Source organism: Orycteropus afer, unplaced genomic scaffold (genome assembly GCF_000298275.1).
Source record: "Orycteropus afer afer isolate SDZICR_OR568_19922 unplaced genomic scaffold, OryAfe1.0 scaffold00079, whole genome shotgun sequence".
Classification (NCBI taxonomy): Eukaryota; Metazoa; Chordata; class Mammalia; order Tubulidentata; family Orycteropodidae; genus Orycteropus; species Orycteropus afer.
The window spans coordinates 7,691,175-7,710,099 of record NW_006921666.1 but is presented as its reverse complement, the minus strand read 5'-3'; the positions used below and the strand labels follow the sequence as shown (position 1 = coordinate 7,710,099).

Sequence of the window (18,925 nt, the reverse complement as noted above, 5' to 3'; positions counted from 1 at the left end):
CTACTCCTTGGCAGCACAATGTGGGGGGTCTGTCTTGGCCACGTAACCTGGGGAGCAGTGGCAGCGGTAGGAGCCCTCTGTGTTCTCGCAGTGACCGTGGGCACAGAGCGCAGCAGGCCCATTCAGGTCCTCACATTCATCCACATCTAGGAGGAAGGGAAGGCGGGAGAGCTGTAGGGCGCCTGGGAGCCTCTGGCCTGCTATCTCTGCCCCTCTGGGAACAAGTCCTGGCCTCTGCCCTGCAGTTGACTCCTAGGGGTGGCAGCCAAGGCTGAAGTCACTTCCCCAAACTAAGCAACTGAGGAACACAGAGCAGGTGGGTGTGAGCTCACACTGTGCCCAGGAGACACCATGCTGTCTTGTCCTTCCTTCCCTGTCATCTGTCTAGGAATCTCCATGGGAGGGCTTTCTAAACACAGACCTTCTCTGAGCTTTTTGTCCCTCAGGTGTGATACTAGAAAGTCCCACTAGGGGGCAGCAGTGGGCTTTCCAGCTGTCCTAAGTTCAGTAGGGCACTTGCACGTGAGCAGAGCGCCAGCTTGGCCTTCTCCACGCACACAGCAGAGCCGTCCTGCTCCTCAGCCCGTAAACTCACCCACGCAGGCCATGTGTGCTGTGTCCAGCTGGAAGCCCTCGAAGCAGTCGCAGGTGTAGCCCTCGCGCACGCGCACACAGCGGCCGTTCTCACAGCCGTTCAGGATGCCACACTCCTCGGCCTGGAGCCCTTCGAAGCCGGCCTGGTGCTCTGGTGGGAGGAAGTCATAGAGAGGGAAGCCGGGGCCTTAAGAGTCACTCTGATCTCTCCAGCCCCCCTTGGCCAGGTTGCTCTCACAGAAAGGTGCTAAAATGAAACATAATGCTCTAAAATCAGTGTCCCATTTCCCGTGGGGGACACGTGCCAGCTCTCAGGCAGGTTGGGACTCTGGGACTCTGCTTTCACAATGGCAGGGCGGCTGCCTTTCTGTAGTTTTTGGTTTTATGGGGCGCCTTGGTGGGGGTTGTTGGCAAATCCTGTCCATTGCACAAGTGTCTGGCCTGACCTGATCTCCTCATTAGAATCTAAGTCCTCAGGACTGGGGTTGTTATAGTTTACAACTGAGCAACCACAACAGGCCTTTTAAAGTGATTCAACCGAAAAACCCCAAACTCATTGCCGTCCAACTTATAGCGACCCCCTCCTTGGGTTTCTGAGGTGGTATCTCTACAGAAGTAGATTGCCCAGTCTTCCCTCCCAGGAGTGGCTGGTGGGTTTGAACTACCAGCCTTCTGGTTAGCAGTCAAATTGCCTTAGGCACTACACCATCAGAGCTCCCTTAAAGTGATTGTTGTTATGTGCCGTTGAGTCAGACCTGACTCATAGCGACCTCTCCTTGGGTTTCCGAGGCAGTATCACTATGTAAGTAGATTGCCCTATCTTCCTTCCAAGGAGTGGCTGGTGGGTTTGAACCGCCAGCCTTCTGGTTAGCAGTCAAGTGCTTTAGGCACTGCACTACCAGAGCTCCCTTAAAGTGATTTGTTGTTGTTGTTGTTGTATGTGCCGTCAAGTCGGACCCAACTCATAGCGACCCCTCCTTGGGTTTCCGAGGCAGTATCACTACGGAAGTAGATTGCCCCATCTTCCTTCCGAGGAGTGGCTGGTGGGTTTGAACCTCCAGCCTTCTGGTTAGCAGTCAAGCACCTTAGGCTCTACGCTACCAGAGCTCCCAAAAGTGATTAGAAAGCCCTAATTTCCATTCTAGGTCACAAGTTTGAATGCTGGGTTTCCTTAGAACAGGTTAATTCCTCATATTCTAAGTGGTATGGAGGGTCACTTATTAACCAAATGAAAAAGAACAGACCCAGAATGTACCTGGTTTCCCTCGTTCTCTCGACTCCCACAGGGAAGCTCGCAGGGGCTTTGCTCCTGTGCCAGTTCACGGGGAGCCGGCAAGTCTGACTGGGGCATTTCCCTGAGTGACCCGGGAGGGAACATCAGGCGTGGTGGTCTTCCCTTCCTCACCCTCAGCCTGCTGGTAACACGACTCCTCCAGGTGGAGGAAAAGGAAACAAACCCTCCCAGTGCCCTCCTCTCCTACTGGCACACAGAGCAACACAGACCTGGATAGCTGGCCACGTAGTGGGGCTGGGCTTCTGGAGGCTGCAGGGGAGATTCAAGGATGGCTGTGTGGTCCCCTGGGTGGCTGGCCGTGTTGGGGACGGGTGGCTCAGGGATGTTGTCCTCGGGCCCCAGGTAGTTGTAGAAGGGAACCCCGTCGGGGCCATAGACGCTGTAATGCAGATCGTCAGGCCCAGGGCCGTACTCATAGCCTGGCCGGAAGTGGACCCCAGCCTCCCGCTCTGCCTCGATTCGGGCCACATTGCACAGCTGAGCGTAGACCTCTGTCAGGGAGGAAGGAGAAAGACACTGGGCCCCAACTCCTAGGAGCTACAGCCTAGTTGGCTGTTTCCTGGGCTTACCTTCCCCTGGGAAAGAGGGAACGTGATGGCAGACAGTAAGCAGCAGGTGGGACAGTCCAGGTTACGTTAAGAGAGCAGTGGTTCATATCCGTGTCTTCCGCCACACTCCTCTAGGAGTTCCTGAGAGTGCTTCCCTCCCCTCCACTTTGTTTCCAAATCAGAGGGATCAAGACAGGGGCCCCACTGTGACTGCCCTACTCTTTGTGTCTAAATCTCCATCTTCCAAGGGAAGGGCATCTCCCGAGCCCAGGGCCCAGCCCAGCCCTGTGGCTATCCCCCCAGCCCTTCACCCCAGGCACACCAGAGCTCCTAGGAGGGCACAGGGCACACTGCTGGCTCCAGGCCTCGCCGTCCTGGCAGCAGCATTCCGTGTAGGTGGTGCGGTGCCCACGTAGGGGTTGGCTGCACACGTAATTGGTGACTTTTTTCCAGCAGATGTCCATGTGAATATCGTGGTCAGGGAGGTCATCTGGAAGCACAGGGCACAGGGGCATGTGACACCCCCCCCCCCAGGCCCATGTCCATTCCCTCTGCTGCCCCGCCGACCCAGGTCCACTCACCCGCACTGCCGGTGCCATTCACACAGCGCTGCCGGCTGGGGTCCAGGATGAGGGGCGGGCTGCAGAAGCAGTGGAAGGAGCCTTCCGTGTTCACACACTCGCCATCCTCACAGGCCATGGCCTGGCACTCATCAAGATCTGCGGTGACAGGCAGGAGGAGGAGCAGCAATGGCAGCAGTGCCAAGGCAACTGACCCCCCACTGACCACCTTCATGGAACGGGGTTCTCTTGTGACCGATGAGGAAGTATAGCAGCCCCACCAGCCTTAGCCCAGCCTGGGAGGTCCCTCCCCAAGGATGCCTTTCTATCAGGTCCCCGCATACAATCCTCACAGCTCCATGGCTCCCCTCACCTCAGACCTGTCTCTCACAGTGGGCATCTTCCCCAGGAATATGACTGGATGGTGGTGGGGGGGGGGAGGGCAGTGTGCTCTCACCCTCACACTTCTTGCTGGGGGCATCGTAGCGGTAGCCAGGATCACACAGGCAGATGTAGCTGGGCACCGCATTGAGGCACTGGCCATTCGGGCAGAGATCCGGCCCAAACATCACACACTCGTTGGCATCTGTGGGAGGCAGAGCTGACTGAGGGGAAGTTGAGAAGCGGTATAAGCCTGAGAACTCCAAGCCAGACTCTCTGGGTTTGAGGCCCAGCTCTGATACTTCCTAGTTGAGTGACTTTGGGCAAGTTGCTTAAGTTCTCCTTGCCTCAGTTTCCTACCTATAAAATGTGCATTTTGATACTTACCTCTTACAGTTGTAATGAGGATTAAATGGTTTTAATGTGTGAAAGGTGCTTAAAATAGTGCTTGGCATAGAGCAAGCCCTCAAGGAAAGCTACTTCTATTTCTTTCTCCAGCTTGTGGACTAGGGCATTGAGGGGCCACTTGAGCCACCTCACTGTGAGAATGGGCTCCCCAAGGTTCTAGTTTCATAAATGGGGCAGGGGAGAAAAGCAGATGTCTCTGGCCTCTGTCCAGCACTACTCTCCACTATGTCCCTGTGCCCACATGAAGCAGAGGATTAGAGTCAAAGCATCATAGTTTAATTATAGAGACTTTCCTCCAGGGAAAAGTGGGGTAAGGCTTGTCTGGGCACTCCAGGAAGAGCTTGGTTCAGAACTTTGAGCTAAAAATCTGCAAGGGGTCAATCCCAGACCAGAAAGGATTGAAAGCCGGACTGGATCCAGAGCTTCCCTAGGGGCCTCCTGGAGGATTAGGCTGGGGCCTGCCCGAGTGAATAGGGTGGGGTGAGGGCGTGCAGGGAGGTTACCTGTGTACGTGGTCTGTCCAAACATCCAGGCTCCTTCCACAGGGATATAGCCTTTACCACTGGGGCAGATCTCGCTGAATTCCACTGTGTAGGGGGGCAGCCAGTTCAGAGAGGAAAGGGCTCTGCCATCCTTCCCCTCTCCCCTCCTTTTAGCGTCACCTTGCAGAGCTGACCTTTAGGACTGGGGACCTTGGAGGCCTTACCTGAGTCCTCGGATGGGCAGAGCTCACACGCGTCTCCCCAGCTGGTGCCCTGGGTACAGCAGCACTCAGCCTGCGTGGTGTTGCGGCCCAGGACGCTGGAGCAGGGAGGCCGGCCCTTCTGTCTAGAATAGCATTCCATGCGGACAGGGCCCGTGAGGTGATCCACCGTCGGCGCCTCGAGGACACTCTGACCTGTGTGTGATTACTGTCTGCTCATGGCCCTCCGAGCCACCCCAGCCCTTGACTTTAATTTTTAAATTTAACATTTATACAGTATTTCACAGTTTACAAGATGTTTTTATTGATATTATCTCACGGAATGGGGTAGCTGTTATTATTATCATCTCCCTCTATGGATAGGACATTGAGACTTAGAAAGCTAAGTGACTTGCCACAGACACACAGCTACTAAGTGATGTAGCAGGGATTTGAACCCATTTCCTCTGATGCCAAGCCCCTGCTCTTTCCAGTATGCTACACTGCCTTCCTGCCCTATAGTGGGTACCCCCTGTCCTGACATTCCTCTGGGCAGCCTTCTATTCTATTCTTCTCTCCCACTTACTACCCTTCCTTGTTCTAGGTCCCCTTTCACCTTCTGTGACTGAGCTGAGTCCCACTTGCCATAAAGGTGGTTGTGTGGCCTCCTTTTGCCCTAGTAAAGGCCAGGTAGGGCGTTGCCCAGCTGGGGTGAGCGGCTGAGCTCAGTGGCTTTGGGATGGAATAGGATGAGGAGAGCCCAGCTTAGTGTAGCTTCCCTCATCCAGAGGACTCCTAGGGGTTGGTGGATTATGGATTCTGGGTTCCTCCATAGATCAATATGCCATTCCTGGGGCCACCCTAAGTCAGCTTCAGAGCCCCCTTTGGGGTTGTCACAGACATTCCGCCATCGCCCAGACATTCCCTGGCTCTTGTTTTAATATTTGCCACACTCTCAGACTCCATGGCCCTCCAGGTTCCATTCCTGGGATGCACCCCTCCCACATTGCCCTAGGTCCTGTCCAGGCTCCCTCGTGTCCTGCCCAGCCTGCCTCACAGGTCGAGGTTGTGAGGAGCTGGTGGCTGGGGCCACAGAGATGCTTTATAAGCCAGCAGTAGGGCTGTCATGGATGTTGATGGGGGATGGGGAGGATCACCATGAGTGTCCCGGGCCTCACCTGCAGCTGCCCGGGGACGGCAGCGCCCTTCCTGAGCATCATACTCTTCAAGGTCACTGGCACAGAGGCACAGGAAGGAGCCCTCCACGTTCTCACAGAATGCAGCCCCACACACGGCCAGCATGAGCTCACACTCGTTCACGTCTGCCAGGCATGAGGACAGGCTCGTGGGCGGAGAAGAGGCAGCCCAGGCCCCTGACTCCAGCCCAGCAGGCAAGCCCTCATCTCATCCCTCCAAAGAAAGAAAACCAGGCTGGACTTTGAAAGAAGCAAAAGTGGGTATGAATCAGCAGGGAGAAGGAAAAGATAAACAGAGGGCAGCGGAAGGGGGAGAGAATGAGGAGCGTGGCAGAGAAAGAGGTCAGCACAGCGGACAGAGAGGAAGGCTCACTCCCTCTGTGCACATTCTCCAAAATTTGTACCTCTTGAAACCCTGGGGTCTCTAGAGAAGGGTGGGACCTTCACTAATGCACTTGCTCCCCCTGCTGCTAGAAGCTTCCCCTACCAGCTGGCCAAGGGGCTGGCTGTAGGATGGAGGTAAAATCTCCCTCTTGAAGGCTTCCTTGTCCACTCTATGGGGACGTATTATGGAGCCATGTGACCATGAACATTTCAGGAGATGGGCCTCAGGTCTCCACCCAGGATGGCCAAGGTCTGTGGAGATGGGAATGTGCCCAAGGGCCTTTCCGTCCCTGGCCCAGAACCTGGTAGCCCACAAACCTCTCACCAACACAGTCCCAGCCCGAAGGCGAGGTCTCGAAGCCTTGGTCACAGAGGCAGCGGAAGGACCCATCAGAGTTGTCACAGAAGCCATGGCTCCCACACACAGTGTCATTGGCACACTCGTCTATATCTGTGGGACAGTGGAGACCAGAGGGTAGGGCTTCTCTCTCTCTGCTCTCCCCACCCCCCACCTCTCTCTACTGGGAATATTTATTTATTTATTTGGTCCATTAACACCAAGATCTGCAAAACACAACCTCTCAACACAGGATGAGAAAACTCAAACATTAACATTCCTCTTCAATTTTGTGTAAGTTCTCCAGTACGGAAAATATACAAACTTCAAACAGCTACAAACATTGTGTCTTTCGGAGAAAATAGAGTTTCTATATCAATCCAAGAAAAGCGGGTGTCCTCAACCCTCCCATCTCTGACTCTTCCACCCCCCAACCCCCACCCCCCAACTCACCAATGCAGTCTCCGGTTGGGGTCATGTGGAAACCTGGCTGGCAGCCCAGGACACAGCGGAAGGAGCCAGGGCTGTTCTCACACCTCCAGGCTCCACACACCGAGTCACCGTAGTCCTCACACTCGTCAATATCTGTCCCCAGAGCCATGAGAGAGGGCAGAGATGGGACAGGTCACTGCTCTGGCCCTGCCTGTCTCGTATTACAAGGTCACAGCCTGCAACCTCGGGGTCCTTGATCAGTTCCAAATCACTGGGCTCATCTCAACCCCAGAATGTGAGGTTCAGGGTCACTGTCCTTGACCCAGCAGGGTTGAGCATCTAGGAAGAGAACTATGTGCTACCTAGGAAAGCACTGAGCTCCGAGCTTTTGGCGACTCCTATTCCTGCACCCCACTTGCCCTGTACCAAGCACATTATTTTTCTCTTTATGTCAAGCCTTCACTGCAGTGTATTACAGGGTTGTCCTCCGCTGTCTCCCTTGCTCAATGTCAAGATTCTTCACAAGTGTCTTATTTGTCCTGGCAAAAACCCAGCAGGTGTTTGATAAATGTCTATTGGAATCAGTTTGGCTTTTCAAATGAGTTACACACTCTCCCTGCACGAGGATCACGAGGGTATTCATCTTGGGGCCTGCAGACAATCCCTGAGCCAGCAGAGGCTCAAAAACACTGTCCACTGGATGATTCATCTGTGGAAAGTACTCTGTTTCCTGGGAAGCTGCAGGTCCTTCTCCAGGGAGCCAAGGCAAGCCAAGGTGGAGGTGGGGCAGCCCCTGTCCACTCCCCCAAGCCCTTACCCACGCACTCCCCACTCTCTGGGGAGGCCTGGAAGCCAGTCTCGCACAGACAGTCGAAGGAGCCATCGGTGTTGACACAGCGCCCTCCCAGACACCGGTCTGTTTCTGCACACTCGTCCACATCTAGAAGAGAAGGTTGTCAGCAGGCCCAGTGGTGGGCCCCAAGAAGCCCGTGGGAGGCCAGAGATGCTCAGGGCAAGAAAGGGTCAGATGAGCGGGGGAGCCCAGAGCTAGAAGCCAAAACCAGGCTGGGGAGAGGGACACCCGAACTGGGGCTCTGTTAGGGGAGAGAGAAGGGCCTTCAGAGAGGACTCATCTCTGCAGAGACCTCACTCAGAGGCCTTGGTGAAGGCCTGAGTCCCTCCCTGAACACTTAGCTCCCTTTCATCACTCCCACCCAACTTCTCAGCCTCCTGTCCCTGGGTGGGGCCACAAGCGTTCTATCTCTGTAAACCAGTAAAACCAGATGCCAAGTCAACTCTGACTCCTGGTGATCCCAGGTCAGGGCAGAACTGTGCTCCACAGGTTTTCAATGGCTGATTTTCTGGAAGGAGATCACCAGGCCTTTCTTCCAAGGTGCCTCTGGGTGGTTTGAACCACTAACCTTTTTGATTAGCAGCAGTTCATTAACAGTTTGTATCACCAAGTGATTAAAATCAAATACATGGCAACCAGAAGCTCTGGTGGCGTAGTGCCTAAGGCATTTGACTGCTAACCAGAACCAGGCTGAACCACCAGCCACTCCTTGGAAGGAAGATTGGGCAATCTACTTCCATATGGATATGTCCTGGAAAACCCGAGGGGTTGCCATGAGTCCCATCAACTTGATGGTCAGTGAGGTTTTTTTTTTTTTTAGACTACAGCCAATTATAGCTTTTACTCCAGACATAGCCTCTAGCACCCCCTACTGCTAACCAAGGGACATGCTGGCTTCTCACCCTCGCAGCTTGTGTCCCCTGCAGCGCTGGCAAAGCCGGGTGCACAGAGACAGAAGAAGGACCCGTGGCTATTGAGGCACTCGCCGCGTGGTGCACAATACTCCTCTCCCATGCACTCATCCACGTCTGCAGTGAGAAGATGGGTATAGTAGCTGCTGGGGACAACTCCACCTCTCATACACTCACTGCTCCTCATTCCAGGGTGGGGGGGCCACTTACCCTCACACAAGGTGCCATTGACAAGCTGGAAGCCTCGGGGGCAGAGGCATTGGTAAGAACCGACCACGTTCCTGCACTCGCCTCCCAGGCAACTGCTTTGGGGGTCTTCACACTCATCCACATCTGCAGGGTCACACAGGGGAGTAAGGCAGCTGATGGCAGCACCTCCCAAGGTGGGAACCAAGGAGATCTCCAGAGGACCTCACTCCCTGAGGAGACTGGACCCAGAGGGGCATCATCCCCTCACGAAGCTGAGAGAAGCTGGTGAGGGAGCCTTCCAGGAGGCTGGCTGGCCTGGCAGCTTGGCAGTCGGGCACCTCCACCCAGCTCCTGCCTCAGCTGGCCTTCTGCCCACCGTGGGGACACTTGGCCTCTCCAGCAACCCTGGCCTTGGGTAGTCAAACCTTGCTGCTCTTATGGCTGAGATGGCTGAGATTTTACTGAGAAGCAATGGGAAGACAAGTGCTAAATAAACCAAGGAAAGAGATTCAAAGAAACAGGTTTCTTAACTTTCTTAAAGTTGGTCTTCATATTGCCTGATACACAGGCCACTGTGTACCACCTCAAAATATAGCCCCAGCACACATTCTCCCCAGGAACATCTGAAAAGCTTGTTAGAAAAACAGATTCCACAGCTACTCTCCAGAGTGTGATCTAGTGGGTCTGGCCCAGGCCCAGGAAGCTGCATGTCTAACCAGCATCCAGTGATGCTGACCTACTCTGAAGTTTGTGAACTTGGTTCTGGAGACCCAGGTCTGCAGTAGCCATTGGGGTAGGGGGCCCACCTATGTGTCCCTCTCAAAGGGTGACAGGTGAACCTCCCAGGTCCCCATGTGCCCTCTCCCCACCCAGCAGAGGTCTCTTACCTTCACAGGTGTGGCCCAGGGGGCTGGGCCGGTAGCCTTCATCACAGCCTTTACAGGTGAAGGAGCCCACTGTGTTGCTGCAGACTCCTGAGGGGCAGACTCCCGGAAAGGCACACTCGTCCAGGTCTGGGGCAGTCAGACAGCCAGTCACCCAGGGACCTGGAAGGGCTCCCCCAACCCCGCCCGGGAACCTCACCACTCCCTGGCCTCCCTCTGAGCTTGCAGGACACCCTTCGGCAGGGGAAGGGCAGGCCCTGGCTGTAGGCTTCCATAAGGCAACCCCCGCATCCCCTGTCTGGAATCTCCTCTTGCCTCTGTGACTCCCCTTTCCTCCCATCCCCACTTCTGAACTTGGAGATTCTGATCCTGGCAGCTCTTCTTGGGGCCAAGTCAGTGTCGGATTATCCAACAAGCAAGGTAAGCACAGGCTTACTTGTGCTTACTTATTAATCTGTAGTGAACAAGTTTATTTTTTCACCCCATCCAAGATTCTGCCCCTAGGCATGGCTGGTTTCTATTCCTCTCTCTCAGCTCCATAAGCACCTTCCTACAGAATCAAAGCCTCTTCAAGTTCATAATCCCTGACAAGAACATAGTACCCAGTAGCAAAGTAAGCACAGGCTTACTTGTGTTTTTTTAATCTGAGTGAATAGTGTCACAAGTTTTTACCACATCTGTGAAATGTGAAATTGTTTTGCTACAGATTAATAAGTAAGCACAAGCAAACCCATGCCTACCTTGCTTATTGGGTCATCTACCTCTGAGTGGCGTAGTGGATAAGGCATCTGGCTGCTAATCAGAAGATCAGCAGTTCAAACCCACCAGCCAATCCGCAGAAGGAACATGGGGCAATCTACTTCCGTAAAGATTTATAGCCTTAGAAACTGAATGGGGGTCTCTGTAAGTTGGAATCGACTCCATGGCAGGGGGTTTGGTTTTTGGTTTTACTACTGGGCCAAATCCATTTATAGGCTTCTCCAGGCCAACTTGGAGACTTTCAGCTTCAGGGATGGCCTGAATGTCCGGGTGGCTTTAATGTCTAGCCAGCCCAAAGCTGGGAGACAAATAGAGCGTTTCTGGGAGTTGCAAAGGCCTGTATTGTCTGCTGCTTCCTCTCCCACCCCACCCCACCCTACCCCAGAATCACCTTCACAAGCAGTGCCGTCTTCATTCACCCAGTACCCGCTCTCACAGGCTGAACAGGCAAAGGAGCCCTCGGTGTTGAGGCAGAGGCCAGTGGGGCATGCAGTCCGGCTGGCACACTCATTGACATCTGAAATGGGCCATTGGGTTCTGTGGGGGTGCTTTCTATAGGACAGTCACCCAGGCCAGCCAGAGACTGACAGGCAGGCAGGGGCAGGGAAAGGACACGACTCAGCAAGAATGTGTTGGGTCAGCATGGTTAGTGATATGGGACCACCAGTGGGTTGGTGGGGGTAGGGTGGGTAGAGGAAGGGCTCTGGAGGAGGAAGGAGGCTTCAGTTCTTTGTACCTTGGCAGCCCTTCTCATCTGAGGTGACCTCGTAACCCTGTTCACAAGAGCATCTAAAGGAGCCATCCAGGTTGACGCACTTTCCATGGGCACAGACCCCTGGGGTCAGACACTCATTCACATCTGTGGGAGAGAAGTCTAAGATGGCAGCTGGCCTCCTCTCCTTTATGCAGCGCCCGATCAATAGGCTAAGAGTATCTCAATTGTGAGGCCAGCCTTCAGAATGGCCATAGGCCACCCTAGGGAGGCTATGAGGCCATGCTCCCTCATTCCTGCTCCTAGCCCCACCTACCTCAACAAGAAAGTTTGCCCCTCCCTCCTCAAGCTCACTTCCACCCTATCTAGTAACACACAGCACCCTATATATGTCCTAGGAAATGAGGCCAGATCCCCCAGCCCTGGAGCTGAGCGGGCTGAGGACATCTAGGTGTCCAAGACCCTGGGCTCACCTTACAGTGGGTCTGACCTCTCTAGCCTCCTACCTGCCAACAAAACTGGTATGATCTTATGTTCCCAGCCCAACAACCAACTTCAGTAGGTGGGTGGGCAATGAGAAGCCAGGCCAGGCCTGGGTGGCTGAGTGGCAGTCTGGAGGGCCTGGGAAACATACACCCTCTCCAGATCTTCAAAGCATCTATTCAAACCTCAGCCCCTCCTAGCATTCTAAGTAAGTCCTGGGCCTTTCTTCCTGTGGGGGCTGAGGGGACAGAACACTCCTACTGCTGACATGCAGCCTCCTCTGGAGAGAAGAGGCAAACACTGTTAAGGAAGGCGCTTTATTTAGATGTTGCTGTTTAGACTCAGAGGAGCAGAAGACTCCTCCTCCCTGGGATCCCACCCAATAGGGGCCAGCCACAGAAGCTTCCAGGACCTTTAGCTGTAGAGCTCCTGGATGGATGAGACCAAGGAGCAGAGAGGGCCCCCACCGCAGCTGACTGAGGGGGCAGAGCAGCAAGAACTCATCTAATGCCCAGCGTCACCTGGGTGTGCCATCAAACCTCCAAGCTGCTTCCCTCTGGCCACCCCTTTCCCTCCCTGTGTGTGGGCTCAACCAGAGGTCCCAAGGCCAACAGCTGTTGGCAAGCAGCCCTCACCTACACAGATCCCGCTCTGACCCCGGTAGCCCTCCTCACAGGGCAGACAGGTGTAGGAGCCGGGGGAATTGACGCATCTCCCATCAGGGCAGGTGCCAGGGTGACGGCATTCGTTGATATCTGCAAAATAACAGCCCCTCCCAGGGTCATCCGTGGGAACCACAGCACATGGGTAGGTCTGTGAGAAAGCAAATCCTTGACCCTGCCCTTGGCCGGGGAGACATGTCAGTTTCTGTGCAGATGAAAATAGGAAAGAGTGAGAGTTGTCCTGTGTTCCCAAGCCCTGGTCATCAGCTCCACCTCCCACCCACTGCCCTAGACAAAAGAGAGAATTTAAAAATTAGAAAGGGAGACACCCTGAGTGGGTGCAATAGGCTGTGGTTACCAGTAGTTGTGGGAGGATTAGAGAGTTCTACTTTGTAAGCTGGACTGTCTGGGGTGGGCCTTCCTAGCTCCCTTGATGAACTCCTAGTCCTTTATAAGTGGTAACTCTTACTGGGATTGGGTGAGCTTGGCCCAGCCACCAGTTGAGTTGTTGTCAGAGGCCTTAGAATAGATTACCAGAGGAGCAGCAAAGGCAGAATGGGTTTCTTAGCACCAGAAAATGAGGCCTGAGGATGAGGACTCAATCTTGGACATGGTTGAGACTAGCCTTGAGGCCAGGGAGGACTCTGAGCTGGAGGTGGGCATGATGTCTCTGCTGGAGAGATGACAGACCTTTCTTCCACCTAGTAGGGCACCTGGTACCTATTCTGGAGAGCCGCCCGTCAGAAAGGAAGAGCCTGAGCATCAGCTAGGCGGGCAGGGGAAGAGGGAACCCAGGGAGAGAGAGGACACCAGTCCTGGGAGAGCGACAAGGAGAAGGAGGTGGGAGGTCTTGTTCCCAGGAGCTGCAGGACAATGTTCTTCCTGATGAGAACTGGCATCCTGAGGAGTTCATCATGGCAAACATCCCAAGGCACGGGGGCCTGGCCTGAGTTAGCAAGGTCATGTCCTAGGGATGGAACTCTGGGTCAGAACTGCAGGAGGACATTAGGTTCCTCCAGTCCAGTGTCGTGTGTAACCTTCCCAAGTGCTTTTTCTTTCTTCTGTGGAGACTGGCCACTTGTCCACTATGCCACCACCAGAGCTCCTTTTTTTTTGAGCCCAGTGCCGCGGCTCCTGGTCACTACTCATGTCAGATAGATTGGCTAAGCTCCAGAGGAAGCAGGAGGACTTATTCTTCCCAAACTGGCAATTCTCTTTCTTCAGAGTGAGATCTCTACTGCCTTGGGAAAAGATCTACCCAGTCCCTACACAGGAAAAGAGGACGACACACTTCTGGAAGGCAGGAAGCAGAGCCAAGGGTCAGAACCAAGGCTTTCTGCAAAGGGTTAAACCCTAGCAACTGCAGAACAGGATACAGACCCCAAACCTGATGGTACAAATAGTCCCCCTGAGGCTGTTTGGGCTGCAGGAGTCAGGACACGTCAAAGCCCTCTGTTGCAGGGGACTAAGGCCCTCTCTTAGTTAAGGCCCTCTCTTGGGAGCTCTGGTAGCATAGTGGCTAAGACACTTGCCTGCTAACCAGACGGCTGGCGGTTCAAACCCACCAGCTACTCCTCGGAAGGAAGGTTGGGCAGTCCTACTTCCTTAGTGATACTGCCTCGGAAACCCAAGGAGGGGTGGCGGGCCGACTTGACGGCACATAACAACAACAATAAGGCCCTCTCAGGCCTAAAGCTTCACCTTGGCAACCTTCCAGTGTGCTAAGAAGGTCCAGGGTAGGAAGATATCCCATAAAGCAGCTAGGATTGGCAAGGAGACACCCATAACTCTCCAGGACAGAGGCGGGCAATCTTGGGACACTGAGATAAGGCTCATTTCTGGAGAGAGGGCAGCCAAGTGCCCCAAGTTGGGTTGTGGTGCTACCAGGCTGAACTATTCTAAAGTTTCTCTAAAGACAGAGATGGAGAGAATGAGACAGAGACAGAAGGAATGAAGGAACGAGGACCACACGCTTTAGTCACCCAGGAAAGAGCAGCCATGACCTGTTGGCCGTGGCTGAGGTGCCCGATGGAGGATGGAGGATGGACAAAGCCACTGAGAAGGATAAGTAATCTCTGTTTCAGGGAAAAGAGGCTCATGGACAAAGAGAAAGGAGTTTGAGGCAAAGATCTTTCTCAAACTAGGCTGAGAAAAAATGAAATATTTCGGCCTCTTTCCCGGGATCAGGTGGCATAGGAAAGAGATAAGGCTTACCAGGAGCAAGGAGCCCTGAGGTTTACCCTGTCCCAGCATAGTTTCTGGAGGTGGTCCACAAAGTGTCTTTTGATGGGCATTTAGGAGACATGTGTCACTAATTCTATGCACTGAAGAGTTCCAGCTTCCCATGTTGTGGGCCATGGGGCTAGGGCTTCTCAGGCCCATGTATTTGGGTGGGGCCATGGGACTGTTGTTGTTGTTGTTATGTGCCGTCGAGTCGGACCCGACTCATAGCGACCCTTCCTTGGGTTTCTGAGGAAGTATCACTACGGAAATAGATTGCCCCATCTTCCTTCTGAGCAGTGGGTACTGCCCAATGTGTGATGAGTGGATATGATGTGTATAATTTACAGATCAAAGCATTTAATCGTGTGTAACCTTCCTGAAAGCTTTTTCTTTCTTCTGTGGAGACTGGCCACATATGAGATATTGGCTTTCCTTGAGGCTGGCTCTGGAGTAAGGAAACACGAAGCAGGGTCCCCAGCTGACCCACAATGGACATGTAGCATGGGTGAGATATAAACCTGTGCTGTTCTAACTCACTAAGACTGGGGATTATTGTCAATGCTGCATAACCCAGCTTATCCTGGCACACCACCACCAGCTTCCTCCCTCAGCCCAGAGCCCCAGGCAGTGAATAGCAGTTGTGAGAGGTTAGTTAGCAAGTGGCAGGGAGAGGGCAGGTCATCAGAGCAGCCCTAAGTCTCCACCTGAACCAAGGCAGGGCTCTCTTGAATGGGATAGTTTATAACAGCCATTAGCCAAACCAATCACAAGGAGCCAGATGAAGATTCTGGATGAAATGGATTCTGTGACCAGATTTCCTGAGGCTGCTCTACCAATCTCAGTGCTTGGACTGGCAGCAGTCACTAGGTGCAGATTTGCTGCCTAGTCTAAGGTTTGAGGTATATCTAAAATTATGCTACACATTAGTGGGTTGTTGGGAGCAGGAACAATCTGTGTTATTATTGCTATCTCCCCAGCATGTGGTTGGCACACACATGTCAGTCAACAATGTTTGCTGATCAAAAAACAAGATCATGTGCCTAAAACTTCACCCATCACCCTCTTGGTGTAAGGCTGCTGAAGAGACCCCAAAAGATCCATGGAAACAGTTACCAAGGAAGCAGTCTAATCTGCTGTGGGTACAGTGTGGAGAGTCCGCAGTTTACCAGGGTTTCAGTCTTTGCAGGAGGAAATGTAAAGGCAACACCTCTGTTCCTTGTAAAACCATGGAGTGGAGTAGGGGTGCTCAGTCAGGGGCCAGAAACTTGGGTGACCTTGGATGGGGAGAGGGGGACAACAAAGATCCTGGCAGTCTGCAGGGGAATCCAACCCCTGTCCATAGGAACCCAGAGTCCTGCTATGACGGAAATGCCATTGAGACAGTTGGGTGGGCTACTCTCCAGACCTTTAACCACAGACCTTGAGTTTTATGTGGAGAGAGTGGTTTCTTGGTTGGAGAAAGAAGAAAGAGAGAGAGGAAATTGACTGGGCTCCCAGGGTGATGGGCCAGGCCTGTGGTTACTGATGGAAACCTGGAGAAGTGTACAAACTACATCATTCTTTCTTTCAACAGACTAAGTGTCTGCCCTGGGCCAGGAACTCAGCCTGACCTCCCAGCTGAGGAGTGTGTCTAGACTTTTCCTCTGGAAGAGACGGGGACAATCCAGAGGACTGGATGGGGTGTGGGGAAAGTCTAAGTATGAAAAAGAATGAGGTCCATAAAAAGAATAGAAAAATTCTACTTAATATGAAGAAATTAGTTAATTAGTACAACAGTAAAGACCACCCTTTACTGAGAGTCCATATGTGCTAGAGACAATTCCGACACTTTGTACAGATTAGCTTACTCAGTTTTCACAAAAGCCTCTGAAATGCATGTTGAGAAAAAACGAAAATGTAACCCATTATTGTAGCATTGATTCCGACCCACAGTGACCCTATAGGACCAAGTAGAATTGTCTCCTAGGGTTTCCAAGGCTGCAAATCTTTATAAAAGCAGACTGCCATATCTTTCTCTTGTAGAGCAGCTAGTGGGTTTGAACTACCAACCTTTCATTAGCAGCTGAGTGTTTAACCACTACACTGCCAGGGTTCCCCTAGATGGGCATTATGATCCCCATTTTCAGATGCTGAGATAAGAGCCCTATCTAAATCTAAGCCTGCCTCTGTCAGAGCCTGTGTCCTTAACATAGACTGAGTAGCAAGTATTTCGTAAGTCAGATGTTTTTAATGTTCTTGGTTCATCTCTGTTAGTTTTATTTTTCTTTTTAATAAAGTCCAATGTCAAATGCATAAGGTTTTTGTGATGCTTAAGTTAGGTAATTCATCAAGTACCTGGCACAGCCCCTGGCACACAGTACAGACTTCCATCAAATGTTAACTCCCTCCCACTCCTTCATCCTGGAAACACCAGGCTGTCTTGTCTCCATCATGTTAATAAGGACAAAGGGGAGTGAGTTCTGGCTTTGATCCTGTCTAGGACTCAGTTTTTAAGTGGGAGCACCAGGAGGGAGGCACAGAGACAGTGGCCACACCAGGGAGGTCAGACAGAGAGTAGGCTGTGCTGTATCTGCAGCCCTCTTCTTTGCTAAAACCTTCCAGATTCTGGTCTCTGCTTCTCTGGTAGTAGTGGGTAAAAGGGTGCTCTCCCTTCCCAGGTGCACAAGCTCATCCATCACCTCCAGGGCCCTCTGGAACCAGTTAAGTCCTGGCCAGGGAAACCTGGATGCTGGGATGAGTCTGGGCCTAAGTTCAGATGCAAGGCAAGGTTTCTTTCCAGAGAAAGCTTTGATTTATCCTCATCTATTCCTGTCTCAGCCAGTCGTGGGAGCACATGACCTACCTAGACCTCCTACAAGCACCTGATACCCCTGGCTGGCAGGTGGGCAGTGGTAGCAGAGCTGCCAACAGGCTTTCAGAGCTGGGCTGATAATGGCAGGCTCAGCTGGTCTGTAAGGCAGCCAGGTGGCACCAGGGCAGCTGCCTTTTGGCTGCACCTGGGAAAGGGAGGGGAAGGATCTAGGTTCTCTAATTCATTCGTTGACTCACTCCTTCATCATTCAACAAGGATTGGTGAGTGCTTATCATATGTCCATGCCTGGGTTGTCTAAGGATGTGGTCCAACCCTCAAGGAGCTCACAGTCTAACACGCTTTAGCAAGAAGGTCAAGGCTGAGGACCCAGGCAACTTTCAGGTAGATAGACTCTCTTCCTCTGCCACACCAGGAGAGCAGCATTTTCAGGGCAATGGGGCAGAGGTGGAGGATGCTGCAGAGGCAGAGAGGATGTTCTTAGGATCTCCATTAGATGCAATGACTTGTCCCCTGCCCACAGGGGGTCAGACAGGATCCCAAAGCATCATGGAGGGGACAGAAGGATTCAGGAATCCCTAGGCATGTCTTTATCCACAGGAATGGGCTCAGTCTCAGTGTCACAGTTGAGGACATGCTAGCAGAGGAACTGGTGGTGAGCAATGCATGAAGAGGGACCAGGAGATGGGACAGGTGGCAGACTGCCCTCACTATTCCTGTTCCTTACCTTGGCAGTGTCCCTTCCTGACCATGATGTAGCCCTGGTCACACTCGCAGTGGTACGAACCCTCGGTGTTGGTGCACTGCCCACTGGTGCACACCCCTGGCTGCTCACACTCATCTATATCTGCAAAAGAAAAGAAAGTCCTGAGTCAGGGCCATATCTGGAGGGGATTCTGGTTTCCCTTCCAGAGGCCATGCTGAGGGCCAGGCAGGGAAGGCATCCTTGCTGCAGCAACGATTGGCAGGAAGGGCCCCTATGTCAGGGCTGACACGGATCTAGCACAGGCCCCTGCTAAACCTCAGCTCCTTTTTCCCAGGGGGCTACTCTTTGGGCCCCTTCTGGCCCTCGCAGTTGTCCTCTCACCCTGCTGCCAGGTCTGGAAATGTGCCTTATTTATTTCAGGGTCTCCCAAGCCCAGCACAAAAACCTCAATAAGTGCTATTGAATGAATCAAAGAATACTTCTGTTTGTGGAGAATGTTTTTATCTGAGCAGTGCTTCACCAAACTTCAGCGCATGGCAGAGTCGCTGGCCGAATGTGTGAAAATGCACATCCCCAGGTCCACATCTAAAGCTTCTGACCCAGCACCACAGCCAGAGCTTCTGACCCAGCAGGACTGGGAGGGCCCAGGGACCTGCATCTTAATAACTCCCCACGCAATTCTGAAACGATCGGTCCTTGCTTTGAGAAACTCTGATCATAACGAAGTAGAACAGGGAACTAGGAGGCAGAGCCACGTGTGGCAACTTGATAAAGAATCAGATCAATGGGCCAGATGATTGGTGCTGGGAAAACTGTCTCACTCTGAGAAGAAGAAAACTGGTTTCCTCACACTATGCACACTATGCAAAGGTGCACTTCAGACAGATCATCACATAGCTGTGAAATGCGAATTTCAAT

General features: G+C 52.9%; 1 protein-coding gene across 1 annotated transcript in view; it reads right to left on the bottom strand.

Annotated features, from left to right (window-relative positions):
* The window catches only part of LTBP2 (latent transforming growth factor beta binding protein 2), a 158,742-nt gene continuing 139,817 nt past the window's right edge, over positions 1-18,925 (bottom strand). Inside the window, exons 19-37 of the mRNA XM_007941368.1 lie at positions 18,029-18,148; positions 12,243-12,362; positions 11,149-11,271; positions 10,804-10,929; positions 9,657-9,782; positions 8,791-8,913; positions 8,572-8,697; positions 7,634-7,756; positions 6,838-6,969; positions 6,373-6,498; positions 5,646-5,789; positions 4,492-4,683; positions 4,289-4,372; positions 3,454-3,582; positions 3,018-3,155; positions 2,759-2,926; positions 2,098-2,379; positions 596-745; positions 1-146 (exon numbers count right to left, since the gene is read on the bottom strand). Of these exons, the coding sequence (XP_007939559.1) occupies positions 1-146; positions 596-745; positions 2,098-2,379; positions 2,759-2,926; positions 3,018-3,155; positions 3,454-3,582; positions 4,289-4,372; positions 4,492-4,683; positions 5,646-5,789; positions 6,373-6,498; positions 6,838-6,969; positions 7,634-7,756; positions 8,572-8,697; positions 8,791-8,913; positions 9,657-9,782; positions 10,804-10,929; positions 11,149-11,271; positions 12,243-12,362; positions 18,029-18,148 (2,678 nt within the window). The remainder of the gene's footprint in view (positions 147-595; positions 746-2,097; positions 2,380-2,758; positions 2,927-3,017; positions 3,156-3,453; positions 3,583-4,288; positions 4,373-4,491; positions 4,684-5,645; positions 5,790-6,372; positions 6,499-6,837; positions 6,970-7,633; positions 7,757-8,571; positions 8,698-8,790; positions 8,914-9,656; positions 9,783-10,803; positions 10,930-11,148; positions 11,272-12,242; positions 12,363-18,028; positions 18,149-18,925) is intronic.